The sequence below is a fragment of the Syngnathus floridae genome, chromosome 21, assembly GCF_059516105.1.
Source record: "Syngnathus floridae isolate MCC-2025c chromosome 21, RoL_Sflo_1.0, whole genome shotgun sequence".
Lineage (NCBI taxonomy): Eukaryota > Metazoa > Chordata > Actinopteri > Syngnathiformes > Syngnathidae > Syngnathus > Syngnathus floridae.
Genome location: NC_142433.1, coordinates 4745076 through 4764532, shown reverse-complemented (window position 1 = coordinate 4764532; position 19457 = coordinate 4745076). Strand labels below are relative to the sequence as shown.

Here is a 19457-nt window from a genome sequence, read left to right as displayed (position 1 = left end):
CCAGACAATCTCGTTTGCGTGTGCCTTTCATGGCTTTGCTGTCATGAATCACTCACCGCTGTTCCCTGTGGCCCGGGGGGTCCTGGCATCCCGGCCTGGCCGGGCCCACCCTGTCGAAAGAGGAAAATGAGAACAGAAAAATCTTTCCCCGTGTCATAAAGCTTTCTATCATGATACCAGCGGGCTGGCCTCTTACTTTGATTCCAGGAATGCCAGGTGTGCCATCTTTTCCATCAATGCCAGGCAGGCCCTAAAAATGCAGATGACTTCAATTGGCACAGTCCGACTTGCAAAATAAAAAAAAACTCACATTGTCTCCTTTTTTGCCGACAGCACCCTGTGGGCCCTGAATGCCGCGGCTGCCCTGCGGGAGAAAAGCAAATGAATGTTAATATATTCAAATAACACATCAGGATTTTTTTTTTCTTTTAAAAGCAAAAAAAATATTCAGTGAAAAATACTGAGGAGAAAAAAATACTTGCTTTATCTCCCTTGTCTCCCGCTTCTCCAGGTCCACCCCGAGGCCCCTCCTCACCCTGCAAATAAAATCAATAACCCAAAATTAACGCGTCTACTTTTTCTGTCAAAAAATTCCGTGCTCGTGCGGGTTCTTACTGGAGGTCCGGGAATCCCTACAGGTCCGTTGATGCCCTTGTAACCGCGGGGTCCCTAAGGAAAGGTGTAAAAGGCGCTATTAGAGATTATGCTCGCCTACTCTTCATTGTGATAAAGAGCCAATTAGAGTTTAGCTCAATCTACTAATGGGCGTTCCAAAAAAAAAAAGGAGGGGTAGTTTGGCTTTGCCGCTAACTTAGCCAACACGGCTAATGTTAACTACAAGACAGATTGCTAGCGGGAATCATTAACAACATATGGAGACACCATGGACCCAGATAACCCCGACTCATTAGAGGAGGCGAGATATGTGCAGTGGCATCATTTCCATATGTCCCCATTGCTGGTAATGGATGATGTTTGCATAGAGGGGGCAGGTCCAACTGTGCCTACTTGGAGTTCATCGAAAAAAATGAGAACAGCCTTGCCTTGAAAGATAAAGTGGACAATAATAATTATGTGAACATAAGAAGAAGTTATATATTTCTCACCGCCTCTCCTTTGGGACCCATCATCCCTGGGTAACCTCTCACACCCATTGGACCCTTTAAAAAAAAAAAAAAAATCACAAATAAATAAATAAATAAATAAATAAAATTAAATAATCACTTGAGTCAAAATAATTTATCTATTATTGTCGTCATACCGAAGGTCCTGGGATTCCTTGCTCTCCAGAGATGCCCACTTCTCCTTTGATTCCCTGCAGGATGAGAGTAAATCGTCAAGGCAACCTCAGAAGCTTAATCGCTAAGTCCGACTTGCTTCTCCTGAAGATTTCCTAGCGTGCTCATTAGATCTGCTTCACACAGCGAGGTGAGGCGAGCAGATGAACCGAGACTGGCTCGTACTCACATTTGACCTTTTATTCCGCTCGCCCTAATGCCGACTACACCGGCAAGCCCGACGACCAGATTAGCGCCAGTCATGTGCCTCGCGGGACTTCATTAGAACTAATCCTCGCCTCTGCCGGTTCTGAATGCTGTCTGAGAAATTACATAGGTTACCTGCTTTCCAATACTGCCGGGATCTCCAAGAACACCGGGACGTCCTTTGTGGCCCTGAAGAACAACCACAAAGTCATCCAGCCAGTTTAATATCATGAAAATCCAATCAAGGGTGTAAATATGGCAAATTGGATTATTTTTCCCGGCTGTTTGGAATCACTCACTTTGACTCCCTGCATTCCCTGTGGGCCCTTTGGTCCTGCTGGACAGTTAAGAGGACACTGTTGTACAGAGAGGGACATTTGTCAATTATACTGAGTTAAAATCATCATCAAGAATATATTTTCGGGTTCTACCTGGAAGTCGGCGCTTCCTTCTTCTCCACCGATGAACTTCCCTGGTGGGCCCTGGAAAGTTACACAGACAAATGTGAGTTACCAAGTTGCTCAAGCAGGCCATTTTTTTTTCTCCATTTATGTATTGCATCGGGAGGTAAAATATCTCGGAGGGGGATGGGTGGGGGGGGTGGTTACCCTAAGATAGAACTAAAGCTAAACAAATACACTCCCCCGAGCTGGAAACATCACTCTCATTGAAGGCACCCCCGCCTGGATGCAAGCGGGGGAGTACATCAACCCCGAGAAAATATACTTGAAAGCCTCCTACTCAGAACTGCTGGTATTTCTCCGCAGGGACACGTGCAAGATTCATGGGGGTCTCTGCCTGTATAGTGCTTTTTAAAGATGGCGATGATTCTGCTCAATGTGGGGGACAAGAACTGAAGACTTACTGGTTTGCCTGGTGTTCCAGGAAATCCTGGAGGCCCAGGTGGTCCCATCAAACCCTATAAAAAAAAAGATGATCCCAACTATTACTATTTTTTTTTTGACAGTTTTGTGTTCATCATGCCAAGCACTTACTTTCGGTCCAGTCGGTCCAATTTCACCAGGAAGTCCGATAGGCCCAGGAGCTCCCTAAATAATTCAGTGAGATAATCAAGTCTGCCCACCCAAAAAACAGTTGACATCCTAAAAGCCACAATAAACTTACTGCAAGTCCAGGGAGGCCGGGTCCCTGCGTGAACAAGGACAAGAGGTCAAAACATTTCATGAAAAGTGGCAACAAATTTCCGTTATAGCTTTTTGAAGAAGGAAGGCTGCTGTAATGTTTATTTAGCTTTAAACAACGGAATTAAGTATGCAAGGACAGTCCATAGCACAAAATATGTCAGATAGGTGGAGACAGAGCGCCCCCTACTGATTATAAACCGTGTTGCAGTTCAACTAGAGGAAAGCCTGGTTTTGATTTGGGGCACACTGATTTTTTTTTTTTTTTTTTAATGAATCATGTCAGAGTCATAGGCTTCATCAGGAGAAATTTAACCCGAAAGTGAGGACAGCTGGTCGGGTATGATGTTTGAGTACTTGAGAAGCTCCAATGTAATTTAAGTGACAACGTTGCTAATTGAGATAATTGCCTCCTTCAAAAATTATCAGTACCATATGTGATTAATAATAAATGCATACTCACAGGTCTGCCAGGTTCGCCACTTAACCCAACCTGACCCTGCAGATGAGAAAAAAAATAAAAAATGATAAATAAAAAAAACATATATGGTATATAGCGATGGAAACAAACCAGCCCGTTATATTGGAGCCGCATTCATAATGTAATCCTGCTACAAATGGAAAGCAGCAATTACCATTTTCAATTTCCATCCCATGATGAATTAAGTAGAACACGGTAGCCACTATTTCACTTTAACGCCTCCTTATACTTCCACTCCATTACATTTCAGATGCTCTTTTTTTTTTTTTATTTTATGTTTCACAATGTTCTTCAACTGATTGATGTGTCAGCTATTCGGGTTACTTTGCAGATTGCTGTTATATATGGATATGAGCCGCTATAAATCCAATAACCCAGCAGCAAAAGTTTCAAACACCTTAACGAGCATCATTAAACGTACCGCCGCTAAATCAGATCGGTAGTTATAATCAAATCCTCCAACAGGGAGACTTCTCCTATCATGACGACAAAATTATGAGTAATGGATTTTTATGAATGCAACAATAGTGGATAGCAACACTTGCCTTCGGGCCTGGGCTTCCCACTGGACCTCGGTCCCCCTTTGCCCCAATTAAACCCTGAAAAAAGGAAAGAAAATGAGAAAAAACATTCTTAGAGGTCAAAGTAAGGCTTGAATTCACATTGAAATAATCACAAATATGATTCGACTTGACAGTAATTAGGAAACAAACAGGAGATTTAAGATTCCAAAGAGGATTACCGGCAGAAAGCTCTAAAGACGGCGTGTGGATGTGATCATGTGACCATTTGGCATGTTTTTCAGTAAAGATGTTATTTCTCATAAAATATTTGTATAATTTTTTACGACATCTTTTTACTGCGGTCAACAACAAATACAACGACACATTAAAATATTTCACAGCAGTCATAAATGCAACTCATAATGTGCCTCGTCCCAAAAGAATCTTAAAAGATGCAAACATTGCATTTTTCTCACATCAATGCCGTTCTCTCCTGGTGCACCATCAGGACCTGGCTCTCCTGGTTCTCCCTTTTGCCCCTACAAAAAGAACCCCACACAGATGGCAAGTTAAAATAAATGGAATTATAAATAAAATATTCAGGATGGGGAAAAAATGATGGCTTACTGGTGGACCTGGGGGACCAGGTGGACCTTTGTCTCCCTGCAAAATATTTTGTGAAAAATCTGTGTTATGCAGTATAAGACCATATTGAACATTCAATATGAACTCATTTTTGGAATTGCTGCTTTAATTTTCAGAACCTCTCCACTGCATTATATCTGAAATGTATCACATTACTGTGACACAAACCCCAGACTCCTTTCCACAGGTCTGCCAAGGGTCCCTTTCTCAAAGACACTTCTCTGCTAAGAAACAGAGCTCCTTTGTAGCACTAAATATTTGCATTTGCAGAGCCCTCTACTGGTTAAACTGGAGGACTGCACTCGAGATTGGTATTTGCCCAGCACAATGATGGTCTTTGTGGCAATAAGCGCCGGTGGGCAAACGCAGGGGGGATACTCACATCAATGCCGTCTGAGCCAGGAGTGCCAGAAGGGCCTGGTGGGCCTGCCTGGCCCTGAGGTCCAGGTGGACCTCTCTGAAAGTGAAGAAGAAAAGTACGGAAAATTGATTACAAAAATATTTCATTCAAAGGAGCCAATAAAGAGCATTTTCTTCATCTCTAACAACTCAGTTAAAGAAAAAAAATGCGGTTATATAAACAGCATTAAAAGTACACTTGGGTTATTTATTCTAAGTGTATATTGCAATAAAATGATATTAAAATGTCCAAAATAATAATTATATGATACTCAAGATAAATACATACGAGAAGGTTCTGTGCCATTGATGGCATTTTGTAAACACACAAAAACAAGATGCAATCATTCCTTATAGAAAAACACAATTATATTTTAAATATAATTATTATAATATTAGGACAGAAAGAGGAATGTGGGAAAACCAGCAACCTTTGGGCCCCACACCCAGATGAGCCTTTTAAAAATCCGATTCTTCAGGTATTCAAAAATAAAAAGAGGAGCAAAATATATTTCCTTCCAATGCAACAACATCCAAGAGATGGCACGTAGGTGTCATTTCAATGAAGGCCTTTCACACTTTGTAGTCAAAGTAAGTTTGGTTGTGTGCATGTTTGCCACTTAAGACTTCCATCCTCCATTTCCACAGAAAAAAAATCTTCTTTGTTAGAAAATGTACTTCTTGTGGAAAAACATCACCCAGGAAAACCCCAAATCCATTATGGCCTCCATTTAAAACCCCAGACAAGAACCGAGTTCACACACGATAAGAATCCAAAATAAGAAAAGGCTCTTTCACTTTCTGTCCACTGCTGAAAATCCATCAACTTTCTTTTCGACTCAAGATCAAGTGATGACTAAGCCTACATAAAACATATCAGCATATCATTTCAATTTATAACTCTCCCAACGACCTAATAAAAGCCGCCCCCGCCCTTCCTCGGAATAAAGGTCTTGCAGGTGTTCCCTGTCCACTTACCACTTGGGCCAGAACCAAGCAGAGTGTCTGCAGAACTACCCAGGACTTCAGCACCACCGACAGAGAAGCCATGGTCCTTCTCCCCTGACGGTCTCTCTCCCCGCTTCACCAAATCCTCTCGTCTTGCTTCCCTATTGCGTCCCAGGCCGGCACAGTGAGAGACTGGTGGGGTAAAAAAAAAAATGCCTCGGAGAAGGTGTGCAGGGGTGGGGGTTGTGGCTATGTGCACATTCATGAAAAAAGGGAGGGGGGGGGGCAGGCAGAGGTTTGAAGATCACATCCTCAGAAGAAGCAAGGAAAGACATATTCCATGTGTTGCTGTGATTGGTTACTTCACTGATATTTTTTTTAAAGCAAAGCAAGCTCTTCCCAAATCCATAGGAGCAGGATTACCGTAAAACTACTCAGAACTTTGGTCCAGTAAATTTTAAGAGGCGGGGAAAACATCAGATCATGCAGGTAATTTATTCTTCTATTCTAAAAATAAAACTAAAGCATCAAGTTGTCATTTTTAAAAATGACAGTTTTTTTTTTTGCAAAATAGCAAGATTCCTTAGAATCTGAGCAAACAAATTGGAACGTCAAAATGACCTTATAGTGACCCCTAAAGTCGTTATGTGAAATAACACAAAACTCTTTTAAGATCCACTAGAGAGCAGCAAAGTCAAAAGATTCCAGCTTGGTGCTGTTGAGGTCTTCAGAGCAGACTGAGAAATAATTGCCCATATTATAAAAACCCATCAATCATCAGACAACCAACTTTAAAAAAATTAAAAGCTCCTTGGTGTTATCTTTCTTTTTTATATAAAATACAGATTTTTATTTGGACATAATAGTGGTGAACTAATTGGAGTAATTTGGCAGCATTGAGGACAATAAGGGAGGACAAGCAATAAATAGCATTGCGTAATATAATAATATATATAAATATAAATAAACGGACAAGGCATTGAGTGACACCAGGATGAGGCCTAAACGACTAACATCTCCAAAATTGCCATTATATAAAATGTGAAAATTACAGAATTAAAATGTTGTTTAATTGAGACAAAAAAAAAGTGCAGAAAAAATATCCTCATAAAACTTGGGCAGGCTCATATACGGCACATGCTGAAGAATAACCAGATAAATATTAACCTCGAGTGTACGTGTAAAGAGTCACGGCAAAGTGATAAAACAACCGCCCATTAACAAATCTGGTCAGGCCCGAAAAGTAAACAATCAGTCAAGAGGCACAAAACGACATACGGATAAGGATATTTGTCCGTTTGCTATGAAATATTCATTAGGGGGTTTTCATGCTTGCAATTCTGGTATGAAAATCACTTTGAGGGTTTTGACTTCTTTGACATGGAAAATCAATGAGCGGATGAAAACACATGATTAGGTTGTCAGTCAAGCTGCTTGAAGGAGTCTAAGTGCACTTCACTTGTTCGTGTAATTGTTTCCGTTGATACATATCACGTATTTATATTTCCATTTATCCTTCTTGGATTGTTCTTCTACGATTTTTTTTTTGATTATGCATTTATATTTTTAGTGATGACAAGTCAATCAAATTTAATTACAGTTGGGGTTATAAGGTCAGGTTTGGTAGTCGTGGGCAAAAAAACAACATGCAGACATTAAACAAAATGAAAAAAACTGTTATCAGTCTCTTAGATTTTTTTTTTTTTTTTTTTTACTGAGATCAAATACTGATTTCACCCGGAGAGGGAAAGAAAAAAGTACTTATGAGGTGGTCCGGCTGAAAGCCGCGGTTGTAAAATCCTTTAAGAGCTCCCTGTGTGAGGCTCATCAGTTTCAAGCACCGATCCAAATAAAAGTTTTATTCTACCGTATTTTCCGCACTATAAGGTGCACCTAAAAACCTCCAATTTTCTCAAAAGCCGACAATGCGCCTTATAATCAGGTGCGCCTTATATATGGACCAATATTGAGCCACTACAGCAGGTGTGTCCCGCGGGCCAAATATATATATCTTATATATGGACAAAGTTTTAAAATGGGCCATTCATTGAAGGTGCGCATTATAATCCGGTGCGCCTTATAGTGCGGAAAATACGGTACATCAAAAATATTTCAGTTCTGTTTAGAGGACTTTTTTGAAGTAGATATCCTAGTATTAACTTCCAATTAAAGGTGAAACCTCATTTCCACTTTGACAAAATAGTCAGACTGTTGGATTTAAAAAAAAAAAAAGTCGATAACAATTAATGGACTTTGTTCGGACTACTTTGTGTCTTCCATTGCATTGAGTAAATAGTTAAGTGGCGAGTAAATTAGTCTAAAACGATTGAATCTAATGCATATTTAATCAAGATTCTTCAATCCAGAACCGAACCTTGACATTAATGATTTGATCATTTTTCCCCAGAGGAAAAGATTTCTGCATTTTGGATCCGGTTGTGTGTCTTTCTGACAGGCGTATGTTTTATTATTATTTCTTGGAATAAGTTTTTAGTTTATCTGGCAAAAAATCATCCGACTAATGTGAAAATAATTGCCCACGTATGTTTCGACAAAAGTTTTCGTCATCGTGTTGGCTGTTGATAAAATAGCACCAATCAGCGACGGCCATTTTGTTTGAAGAACGTCTGACAAATATAAATAATCATTAAAACACATAAAAATCTGTCTTTAGAGTTTTTTTTTTTTTTTTAGTCACATCAGGTCTCATGTGGACTTTTAAAAAAAAATTCAAACGATACTTTCCAACACATGAACTCACTCAACAACATATTGTCAACATATTGCGCAATCCTAACATATCAATCTCTCGCCTCGCTCGTTCCCATCTGGAGGATTTTTCTTCATCCCCCCTCGGGGTATTTGTGCACGACAACACTTCAACACCTCAATTCGTTGGTGTTGCTACAAAATAGGCCTTGTCCAAGTCGCTTTTGTCCTTCTCGAACTGCCTGAACTCTTTCTCTCACCTTCCCGCTTTGTCTTTTGGGTGACTTATCTCCGACCGTTCCCCTTCTGTGACTGCTGTCCGGCTTCATCCATCTCTTTATCTTCCAATTTTCATCCCGTGTCATTCCGCCCTCAATAACCCTTGGAGGTCTTACGCTCAACATTTGTCAGTGACACTTTGGACACACCTTTTCCTCTCGCTTGATTGAAAACCTCGGCGCTGGTGTTCCGTACCGCTGACGGCGTTAGACGCCATCACCTAAACGACGCAGGTGGCTTACTGCATCACTGACTAACTCTATGTGAATTTACCTCCGGGTTGTTGACATCTTTTATTCTGGCCCGTTTAATATACCAGCTGTTCATGGATTTTTTTTTTTTTTAGAGTCAAGAGACGCGCCTCCAATTTCCCTCTCGATATCAAACATACTTTGAAGTTCCCATTTTTAGCATTATTCTTCCCTATTGTCGAGTTTTATTAGCATTAGCTTCTATTGTACCAAAATCTGCTTTGTCTTGCTTTTGCCATCAGGCTTTGCGATGATCATCCGCTGTCATCATTCATAACAGCTTTCTTCTCAGAACTGACGCTCGAGTACTAAAGCGGCAGCTGCTCTTTGTCAGCGTGGAATTGGGTCTCCTTTTTGTCTACATTTACATTTCATACAGAAATGACACATTCCATTCCACCTTCATGTTCGTGGCTCTTGTCCATGAATATCTTGTTCTCCTTTTACAGATTTATTTGTTGCCTTTGCGGTAACTGTGATGAACTAAAGGTAACTAGCAACCGGCAGCTGCTTCCAATATGTCTCCAATCCATGAAATGTGTTGTATGACCTAATCTCAGTGCACAACAAGCAATGTGCCCCCTAATTATAAACAGCTTGCAGTAGTTTTAAATTACATATAAAGTACCGTATTTTCCGGACTATAAGGTGCACCGGACTTTAAGGCGCACCTTCAATGAATGGCCCATTTTAAAATGTTGTCCTTATATAAGGCGTACCGGACTATAAGGCGCATCATTAATGCATCATGTCAGATTTTTAATTCAAATCAAATCATTCTCCATTTTATCATTTTTATTTCAACATCAGACGCAACAAATTACTTTATAATCACAAAATAATGATCCATAGTCTTTTTGATTCATGATTCATAGTCTTCAGTGGGCCACTTATGATTGATTTCATAACACAATGCTTCGGGCCAGTTTAAATTTAGGAATTTGGTCCATATATAAGGCGCACCGGACTATAAGGCGGCTTTTGAGAAAATTGTAGGTTTTTAGGTGCGCCTTATAGTCCGGAAAATACGGTACATTAAAAGCTTTTATGGTCGCATTGGTCACCTGTAAGAAGAATGGAAACAGACATACTCAAGGGGCCCAAAATAATAATAGTGGTGAATGTAACAATGTTAATAATTCTGATTACATAAAGGGTCGGGGTTTAAACATAAATATTCACACACACAAAAAAAAAAATCCCAGAGCAGCAGTGTTTGTTTTGCATCCATGGTCTGTAATCATTAAGCATCACATTTCACTTACAATTAGGATTTGGATGGCTTCACTCGTGTCATCTAAACATACCTTGATTAAACTGCGCGGTTGGTGAATTTAGTTGCCCTGAACGTTTGAAATGAGCAGCATTCGGAAAGTTCACACAAGGTCATGTTTATTAGTTGCACAAATTAGTGGAGCTAAGCTTTGTTTTTTTTCAGAACTTCCCCCACTGGGCTCTCTGTTGTCTTACTGACTGAGTAAAGCTACGCAAATAAAATTCTTGTGATTGATTATAAATATCATCAATCTGGAAATAGTCAGCTTGAGCGAAATACTTTTTTACGAGGTTTACAGTGTGACGTTAAATGTTGGCTTCCCACCACAGGACGGATATTCCCGACCACTTGACTAGAATAGCAGATGGGTTTGCTGTGAACATTTGTTTCTGTGAAAGTAACTCTATTTTTTTTTTTTTTTTTTTCCGCCGGGACAGCCCACGTTGGATTTACGTTCACCGTACCAAACGTTTGTCAACTTCCCCGTTAGACACTGAGTGAGTAACAACACTTTAATTGGGCTTGCATCCACTCGTGGAATGCGTGAGAAAATCCAGACCATGTCCAGTGGGATGGACTGTGGTCATCCATGACCATGCACAGTATTTCTCATCTTATCTTTAACATGTTTGAGTCCCATTTGCCTTTTATATTATTCCATGCATGCATAAAAAGCTCACATGTGGTTTCAAGCATGAATGAATATAAATTATCTCTGTGGGGGTGTTGTTGTTTTTTTTTTCTTCAATCATCTTTAATGGGTATATTGAAGTTGCCAGATTTTTGTACTTTTATGGATGACAAACTATTTAAATTTGAAAAATTGGATGTGAGTATTGCTCAACTCTAATTGGTTGAATTTTAGCACATGTTATTTAATGATTTGATGTTCAAAGTGGTCCGGGTCATTAAGCATTAACACAACAATGGTAGTGTGGAATGAGTGTTGACTGGAAATCCACTTTTGGAAACTTCAATTAGCATTAGCGAGAACCTGAGCATGTTTGTTTGTTCTTCTTTGGGGAAACGTGAATGAAAGGATGCTAAAATGTTTGGTGGGCAACCATCAGTAACAAACACAAACTCTCCAAGCTACTTTACTTTTTTCAAGCAGGGAAAGCAAGAGTGGGAGGGGGCAACAAGTTGACAAAGTTCCGACTGGAGCTCTGCTGTTTCTTTTCCTAATTCTGTAAGCTAGACGTGAAAGTATCAGAGGACGGGTCACTGAGTGAGTCGGAACGTTTGTAGCCAGGAAGATAGAAAGACTCCTCTTGAGACTTTAAGAACTTTACTGGCAGGAATATAAGAAGAACTCTGATCTTTTCCATACCAGCACATGGACAGAAGCAACTATTGTTTGTTCAGGATGGATTGAGTAATTGCTTGTTATGTGGACCCCACCACGAGGAGAAGCAGGAACAAAGCAGAGAAGGGAAACATCTGGATGGAAGAGCAACCAGAAGAGGAGAGAAGAGTGAAGGAAACATGTGCGCTCTCTGAAGAAGACCGGATCCTGAGATGGGACGCATGCTGGGCCTGATACTGGTCTACCTGGCCCACCTTGTGGCTGGCTCCGAGCGCCAGCAGCATCAGGTGCAGCACGGCCCCTGCCGCTACACTTTCATCCTTCCCGAGGTGGAACTTTGCCAGCCTCAGAAAAACTTTGAGGTCTCAAATACGCTCCAGGGGGACTCCCCAGCCCAGGTTAAATCCAATCGCGGCAGGAACCAGAAGAGCAGATCCTCTTGGCAGGAAATTAAGAATCTGGAAAGTGCCACTGAGAATAATACCCTGTGGCTGCAGAAGGTACAATCCTTTGATTAGCTTCTAAATCAATTCTGTCTTCTACATGCCATGTGGAAGCCAGAACTATTCTTGTCTGCGGCGCTTTCAATATTTATTGTATGCATAGTTTTTAGATTGATCAAACATGACCGCAGTTTTGAATTTTAAAATAGAATGTCATGAATACCACATATAAACATTCTCACAAGATTTTTTTTTTCCCCGCCTGCCCTGTCTGTCCATCTCCATAAATTTTCCCAGGCTTGTTGAATGCTTTGGAGATGCTTCTCATCTCATACCTTGTCTAACATCAGATCTCCTCTACTCTCTTTCCTGCAAATACATTTATAAAAACACACACACTAGCCACAATTCCCCCGTGCACTCTCTGAAGCTCAAGTGTGTGAACTGAGGACCTCACTTCCATGGCAAGCACCCCTTGAGACAGTTGCATGAGTCTGAGAGTCCAAAAAAGGTACAGATGGAAAGAAAGTGATTGTTCTTTGTGTGCTGTTGAAGAAAATGGCCACATAGATTTTTCTGTTGATGTAGAATGACAAATATTGGGAAGACTGCCAAATATTGGTCATATATAAAAATCATATCCAATGCAAAAAAAAACCCCACAAAATAAAAAATCACAGCACATATGTCGTTTTGCTTCGGGATCAAAAAGTGAACACGTGCACCAAGAGGGACATTAACATTGCAAATTCCTTCTCTGCTGTTTTCTAAAAAGAAACTCATGTTTGTTTTTCTTTGTCCAAGCCCCTAAAGCAACCTTGCTTTCCCTCCTGCTGCTGAAGGTTTGCAGAGAAGATTGAGCATGCTTTTGTTTTTCTATTAATAGCCTCGACAGCTTATGCAAATATTGTACAGCTGATGACCTGGTGAAATACTACTTTCAAAAAGCGCCGCCATGAACACACACAAAGGTGTATTAATATTGAGCGAGACATCAATTATGACCCAAACATGGCTAATAGCCACCCTGGTGTTCCTCTGCTGCTGTAATTACACGAACAAATGAGTGCAATGTCTCGACGAGTAACACACAAGACTCATTACGCTTCATCCCAAACGTGATTTTCACAATCCAGGGATCTTAAATTCTTCCGTCGGAGATTGCTTTAATCCATGTGTTAATGGCTTTTTTTTTTTTTTCCAACCTTGGATTTAGATCAGGAAGGCTTTGATTGTTTAAAGTGGAAGATCAGACGGACTCAGTGAGAATTACTGCCATTATTCTACTCTCAATTATTCTTTCCTCAGCTGGAGAATTTCATCCAAGAGAACGTTCGCTCCGGCGTGGAGGAACTAAAAAGAACCGCCGTGCACACTCAAACGGCCGCCATGTTGGAAATGGGGACCAACCTTCTCAGCCAGTCAGCGGAGCAGACTCGCAAACTGACTGATGTAGAAACTCAGGTACGAGGAAGGCTAATATATTGTGATACATGACATAATTGTGTCGACACGCTCTAGGTATTAAACCAAACGAGTCGCCTGGAGATCCAGCTACTTGAGTATTCACTTTTTACCAACCGTCTGGAGAAGCTCATCCTCCTGCAGACTCAGGAGATCTCACGTCTCGGTGACAAAAACAGGTGATTTTGTCTCGGGAGTTTAATCATAGCTCAATGTAGTCCAGATCGTATCAGAAGTGGGAATAAAAGCCAGTCTAATCTGACCAAACATGGCATTCATAATATAATAAGCATTGTGAGAGCATGTAGAGGAAGTTTGTGCAGTAAAATGGCTAGGAGGGGTTTCCTATTCTTCTTACCAGAAACGCAGGAACATGAGGTCAGGTTTTGGTCAACGTGGGTTAAAGGCGGGTCAACACGGCAGTTGGTATGAATAAAAAAAATCCTACATCAGAAGGATTTTTTTTTTTTTATTCAGTGATCTCGAACAGAGACTTTTGGCACTGGAGGCTCGTTACGGGATGGAGCTGGAGAGCTCGCAAGGAGAAAAGCAGCAGTTGCGGGAAATGATGCAAAGGCAGAGCCGATTAGTCGGCCAGCTCCAGGTCCAACTGGGTGCTGCAACTTTTAACAATACCTTGATGCAAAAACAACAAGCTCGACTCACGGACACGGTCGAGCAGCTACTCAACCACTGCAATGGTAAGACGCAAAACCAAAACATACAAAACCGTCAATTTAATCAACCGGCTGCATTTTTTTTCTTCTCCAGAAATTTCCAATTTCCCCAAACATGATCCACCTAGTTTCAGGGATTGTGCAGAGATTCTACAATCAGGACAAAGATCGAGTGGGATATACAACATACATCTCGCAAACTCCTCCCACTCCATCAAGGTATTGCAACTTTAAAGGTCATTGATCTGATGATTGTGACAACGAATATATATTAAGAACATCGTGTGTATGTTTCTTATTGTGGTGAGCATGTGAGTTGAATGTGATATCAGAATAAGTTGGGAGCTAGCTGTCAATCAACCGTAATAACAAGCTCTTTTTAATTTGACTGTGGCCTCATGGTCCTGGTTTAAGATTCAAGTCTGGTGTCCTCACTAGTCTCAAGATAGCAGCATTTTTTATTCATCACTTCTACTTAAGTTTGCTGGCTGGCATTTAATCTTCAGCTTCTTTGTGTGTGTATTCTTCTTCAACCCCGGTGGGCAAAGCAGCCAGGTGTTAAGTTGTTGTGCCATGTGTTTCCTGTCAACGGGGGCCAATGTTGGTGCTAGTTATAACACCCCAAATCACTACTGCTGCTTTCAATCTATGCCATGAATGAGGCTGGCAAGCTGGGTGGTTATAATAAAGTGGGCCAGATGCAGTTTTGTTCTATTTTTCAGAGATTTTGAGCTCTCTGTTGGACACACTTCCAAAAGTTATAAAATGTGTCTCAATGATAGCGAGTAACTTTAGCAAAGACCTACATTTGAATCATTAAAGCTGTGAGCAATGGGAAATATTTCAAACTAAATTACCGTATTTTTTAGGCTATAACCTGTACTTAAAATCCTTGAATTTTCTCAAAAATATATAATGTAATATATAATAATATATATCATATATTAATTTATATAATTAATAGTAATATTGATATTATAATAAAAATAAAATAAATTAATACAAATATGAAAATAAATAATAAAATAATAAAATGAAAATGATAACATGTATATGTTAAGTTGAAGTTGAGTCAAATTTGACTAATTTGCTGTCCCGGTTTGTTATAGTCCAAAAAATACAGTACTGTGTCTTACATATGTGTACTCCTTAAAATTTCCTTTGAGGTTTTCTGTGACATGGAGACCAGAGGTGGAGGGTGGACCGTGTTCCAACATCGTCGAAACGGCTCTGTGGATTTCCATCGCGAATGGAAGGACTATAAATTGGTGGGTAAAGCCGATTTGATTCGTATGGGATCGCCATCGTACTGTGTGATCGAGGGTGACCTGGTGTGTGTTATCTTTGGCGGCCCTCGTGTTTTCTCCCACCTCCCATGTTATTGCACCTGCTCCCGCTTTCTGTCAGACTCCCACACATCCAAACATACACACGTGTGTTTTTCACTGACCCATAAGGTAAGAATACTATCAAGTATGAAGATCTTAATGCTCGGTTAAACAAAGTCCTTTCTTATCTAGCCCATTGAGTCAAAAATATTTTTCAACTTTGATAACTGAGTGAGTCTAGCCCAGCTTTTTGAATGATTACCGAAGCAATTCATTTCTTAATTGCCACAACTTGGCCTGAAATCAGAAAATCAGAGATGGAAGGAAATTGAGGGAGCAAGAACAAAACAAATCCATGAAGATCCTTCAAGAATAATATTTTCACAAGATGGTAAATATTTGGCTCCAGTTGAGAGGCATGGGAGCAGAGAGACCCTGTTGGTGGCAGATAACATAAATTATTTGATCCCGTTTCCGAGCTCTTAATCCCACTGACTGCAATCAATATCACTAAACTGTTGTGCCCTGGTCTGCAGGTCACATGATAAATGGAACTGGGCTCTTACCTTATCTACAATATACTTGCACTAGCCTCAAAGCAATCTCTTGTAGGACAGTTTCATTATGTTTCCCATTAAAAGTGAATCACATGTCCTTGTCTGTAGTGAACGAAGCAAGCAATTATTAAAATGCTGAGCTTCAAATATTAAAACAAATTTAAACCTCAACTGAGTCATCAATAGGGCCACTTCCAGAACTGAGTATTTAGTCTTCCTGCCATCCGAATGATAAATGTGACTCTTAAATTTAGTTACATTATCGTATTAAGCGCAAACACACTTGGCAGGTTCTTGGCAAAAGCTGCCCGCTCATTAGCTTCTTTGTCTTTGTGCCCGATCCAGGGATTTGGAGAGGCTTCTGGGGAACATTGGCTGGGAAATGACATCATCCATAAACTGACCATATCCGGGGAATATAGTCTTCATGTCCAGTTGAAGGACAGAGAGGGAAATGAGGCTTACTCACATTATCAGCGCTTCTACATAGAGGGGGAGGAGCATAATTACAGGTTTGAATCATGATGTACCGTATTTTCCGCACTATAAGGCGCACCTAAAAACCTTCAAATTTCTCAAAAACCGACAGTGCGCCTAATAATCCAGTGCGCCTTATATATGGACCAATGTGGATGAGGACTAATTTATTAAAGTAATCTTTCCGAGTTTATTTTGTGTGTTGTGCGATATTAACGTTTGAGCAACGTTGAGTTATTTATTCTATCCGCCTTATAATCCGGTGCGCCTTATATATGGACAAAGTTTTAAAATAGGCCATTCATTGAAGGTGCGCCTTATAATCCGGTGCACCTTATAGTGCGGAAAATACGGTAACATTCCTGGAAGCAATTCTGATGTAAACCATACATGGATGACTCCACAATTTCAGCCTTCACGTTGAGGGGTTCAGCGGGACGGCCGGGCGGACAGACAGCATGGCACACAGCGGCACCCAATTCAGCACCAAGGACAGAGACAATGACCGCTGCACCTGCAAATGTGCACAGCTGGCGTCTGGAGGTACCCAAAAAAACTTCAAAATGTTCTCCCTGACTTATTCTTGACGACGTTTTACTCCACAGGTTGGTGGTTTGAGGCTTGTGGACCTTCCAACCTGAATGGAATGCATTATCCCAGCTCATCCAACGTGGTTCGCTACAACGGAATAAAGTGGTACTATTGGAAAGGACCAAATATGATGGCTACCATGGCGACCATGATGGTGCGCCCAGCAAACTTCTGACAGTTTAGTTCACATCACATTTCAAGAACATCAGCTCAATTGTTGCTCCTCAACTCACTTCAACATAATTCCTTAGGCAACTCAATGGCATTTAAAACTTTACAAACAGCTTCCGCAGATTAAAGCATTCCTTTTCTTTCCTATCCTGGCTCTCATGAAATATTCATTTTTTGCTCATAAAATCCCATTCTTACTCGGGCAATTTATGGTACAAATAAAACATTTGTTACAACATCTTAGGACAGTTAAAAAAGAATATAGCACGTGTATTTTCTGTCGAGCCGGACTCGGGATATCTTTATTTCCGTCAGTAGATATTTTTCCACAAGAAACATCTATTTGCCGATAATGTAAAAATGTGTTCTGCCCGGTGAGTTCCTCTGTAAATTGCCTTCCTTTGCAAGGCTTCACCGGGCCCGTGAAGGACTCAAGCAGACTTAACTGTCTTTGATTTACTACTCTATTAGGTCGGATGCTCAACACACTTGAATTGCTCCGAACAATGCCGCGCTATTAAAATCGCCCGAGCATCGTCTTAATATACGATATGAGTGTAAATACACAAGAAAGTCATGTCATAATATGTATGGAAAATAAATGCGCCGAATATCGTCGCAAGCAGATGTTGTGTGAATTGTGAATAGTGTTAAAATCAAGTTGTTAGTTTATTAGAGTCTCCAAGGACTGGACAGGCTATATATAGATCACAATGGGGGGCAACGCCGCGAATGAATCCATCAAAGTGACTTTAATAAAGTCTAGATTCGGCCGACTGGCTCAACAGATCAAATAGTTGCGTTCTGGTCCAGTGAAGATCATCAAACTTGCTGTTTTGCAATGGAATGCAATCGTTTCTTATGAGGTGCAACATTATTCATAATCGATATCACAATATAAATACTCAAAATATTCCACTTTAAGATGAAGAGCCACTAAGAAATTCGTGAGTAAATTCATGTACTGTTGCACCGTATGTTTATCGATGACTCTCTGTTGCATGAGCAGTTTAGGCTTGACTGAGAAATGGTGCCGAGCGCTCATAAGTCTTTGTCTCTCCTCTTTTTCCTTCGCCGTCTTTGATTCATAACGGGTATTTTGGCCGACCGGGGCTCAACCCAGGTATGTGCTGGCAGGCGTGCAAAAGAGGAACTGATTTGTCCTAGTCATCTGTGCTACGTGGTTTACTGTGTCAGCATGCAGAGCATTTACCTATGGTCATCGAAAAAGCAATACGGGCCATACATCAGCCTGCCACTTCCAATACATCAGCTACTATTTCTTAAGCCTTTTTTTTTTTCTTCCCAGACAAAAAGCATAACAGCACTTTACTATAGTGCTGAACAAAGCATGGTACCACTTGGGGGCGCTAGTGCACAGAGAATCTATTTGGAGGACCACCACAAATCTGCATTTTCTTCTATTTTAACTTATTTGTGGTAAACAAAAAACAGCACATAAAATTACAACAATATAATTTTGGAAAGAATTAAAGTTGATGATCAGGCATTAAATATTTACTGTTAGTTTGAAACAAAAGAAACATTGTAAGAGTGGTACAATGATGGTGTGGAATATATAAAATGCTTATCCACAAAGAAATATGAATATTTATTATCTGCCAACAATTCTGCTGCCATATTTGTTCGCTTAAACCGACAACCAAAACAGTTTAGCCTCACAGACTAAGTGGCGTGTAAAACCCAACCAGATATTGCGGTTTTCCTGAGATAACCAAATATAGCACACCTTGACAGCAGCAATTCTCGCGATTGATAATGTGTAAATGCAACCAAAACAAAAGATGTCACTGAAAATGTACTGCAACATATACTTATGAAAGAAAAAAAATCTTAAAATAGATCTCCTTATTCTCCTCTTTGAACACATGCCCTCATTAATAACAATACATATTTTTCTCCGAGCTTCATCTATATATAATCAAAGGAATCATTCTTAGTGTTAAAACAGTGATTAATATAAGATGTGTCAAAAGTGTGTTCTACAAAGAGAATGACATCATTAGAATTTAAGATTTTATCCAATGAGTGTACATCATCATATACGTCCAAGCAAACAATAAACCGAGGTAACCTGTCATCTCCGGAGATCCCAAACGTCTCATGAGCCGATCTCTAAAATGTCACGGCCCAAGGGTTCAACTTGTTTCTGATGAGCAATTTTACTGGCGAAATCTGTCGAGGTTCAATGAGTGTGCTGCTGCCACTTGACGAGTGTATTTTGTGGCCCGTGAAAAGGACACGTCAGGTTGTCTCGGTCAATCAAGCTTTCCGAGGTGCGTTTGAATGCACAAAGTTTATTTCC

The 19457-nt window shown here is 40.4% G+C and overlaps 3 protein-coding genes across 11 annotated transcripts in view; 1 reads left to right on the top strand and 2 right to left on the bottom strand.

Moving 5' to 3' along the window:
* Positions 1–5779, bottom strand: part of col9a2 (procollagen, type IX, alpha 2) — a 224811-nt gene extending 219032 nt beyond the window's left edge. For all 7 annotated transcript variants that reach the window (XR_015854780.1, XR_015854782.1, XR_015854784.1 and 4 more), the window contains exons 1-19: positions 5633–5779; positions 4638–4712; positions 4238–4273; positions 4087–4149; positions 3653–3706; positions 3090–3125; positions 2610–2633; positions 2480–2533; positions 2350–2403; positions 1916–1966; positions 1784–1840; positions 1620–1673; positions 1262–1315; positions 1107–1160; positions 616–669; positions 483–536; positions 311–364; positions 197–250; positions 57–110 (exon numbers count right to left, since the gene is read on the bottom strand). Coding sequence is in view for 1 of the 7 variants with exons in the window: in XM_088364425.1 (XP_088220551.1) it covers positions 57–110; positions 197–250; positions 311–364; positions 483–536; positions 616–669; positions 1107–1160; positions 1262–1315; positions 1620–1673; positions 1784–1840; positions 1916–1966; positions 2350–2403; positions 2480–2533; positions 2610–2633; positions 3090–3125; positions 3653–3706; positions 4087–4149; positions 4238–4273; positions 4638–4712; positions 5633–5704 (1008 nt within the window). In the remaining 6 variants the exon portion in view is untranslated. The remainder of the gene's footprint in view (positions 1–56; positions 111–196; positions 251–310; positions 365–482; positions 537–615; positions 670–1106; positions 1161–1261; positions 1316–1619; positions 1674–1783; positions 1841–1915; positions 1967–2349; positions 2404–2479; positions 2534–2609; positions 2634–3089; positions 3126–3652; positions 3707–4086; positions 4150–4237; positions 4274–4637; positions 4713–5632) is intronic.
* Positions 4638–19457, bottom strand: part of csmd2 (CUB and Sushi multiple domains 2) — a 126895-nt gene continuing 112075 nt past the window's right edge. Inside the window, exon 72 of one of the 3 annotated variants that reach the window (XM_088364401.1) lies at positions 4638–4712. The gene's annotated coding sequence lies outside the window, so the exon portion shown is untranslated. Of the gene's footprint in view, positions 4713–5661; positions 5852–19457 lie in introns of those variants that run through there. The other 2 variants (XM_088364402.1, XM_088364403.1) reach the window with 2 other exon arrangements.
* On the top strand, positions 11293–17370 carry angpt2b (angiopoietin 2b). Its single transcript, XM_088365259.1, has 9 exons — positions 11293–11923; positions 13175–13330; positions 13388–13509; positions 13808–14031; positions 14102–14226; positions 15174–15275; positions 16238–16404; positions 16782–16912; positions 16975–17370. Exons 1-9 carry the CDS (start codon positions 11636–11638, stop codon positions 17133–17135), a joined length of 1476 nt encoding a protein of 491 aa, XP_088221385.1. The 5' UTR covers positions 11293–11635; the 3' UTR covers positions 17136–17370.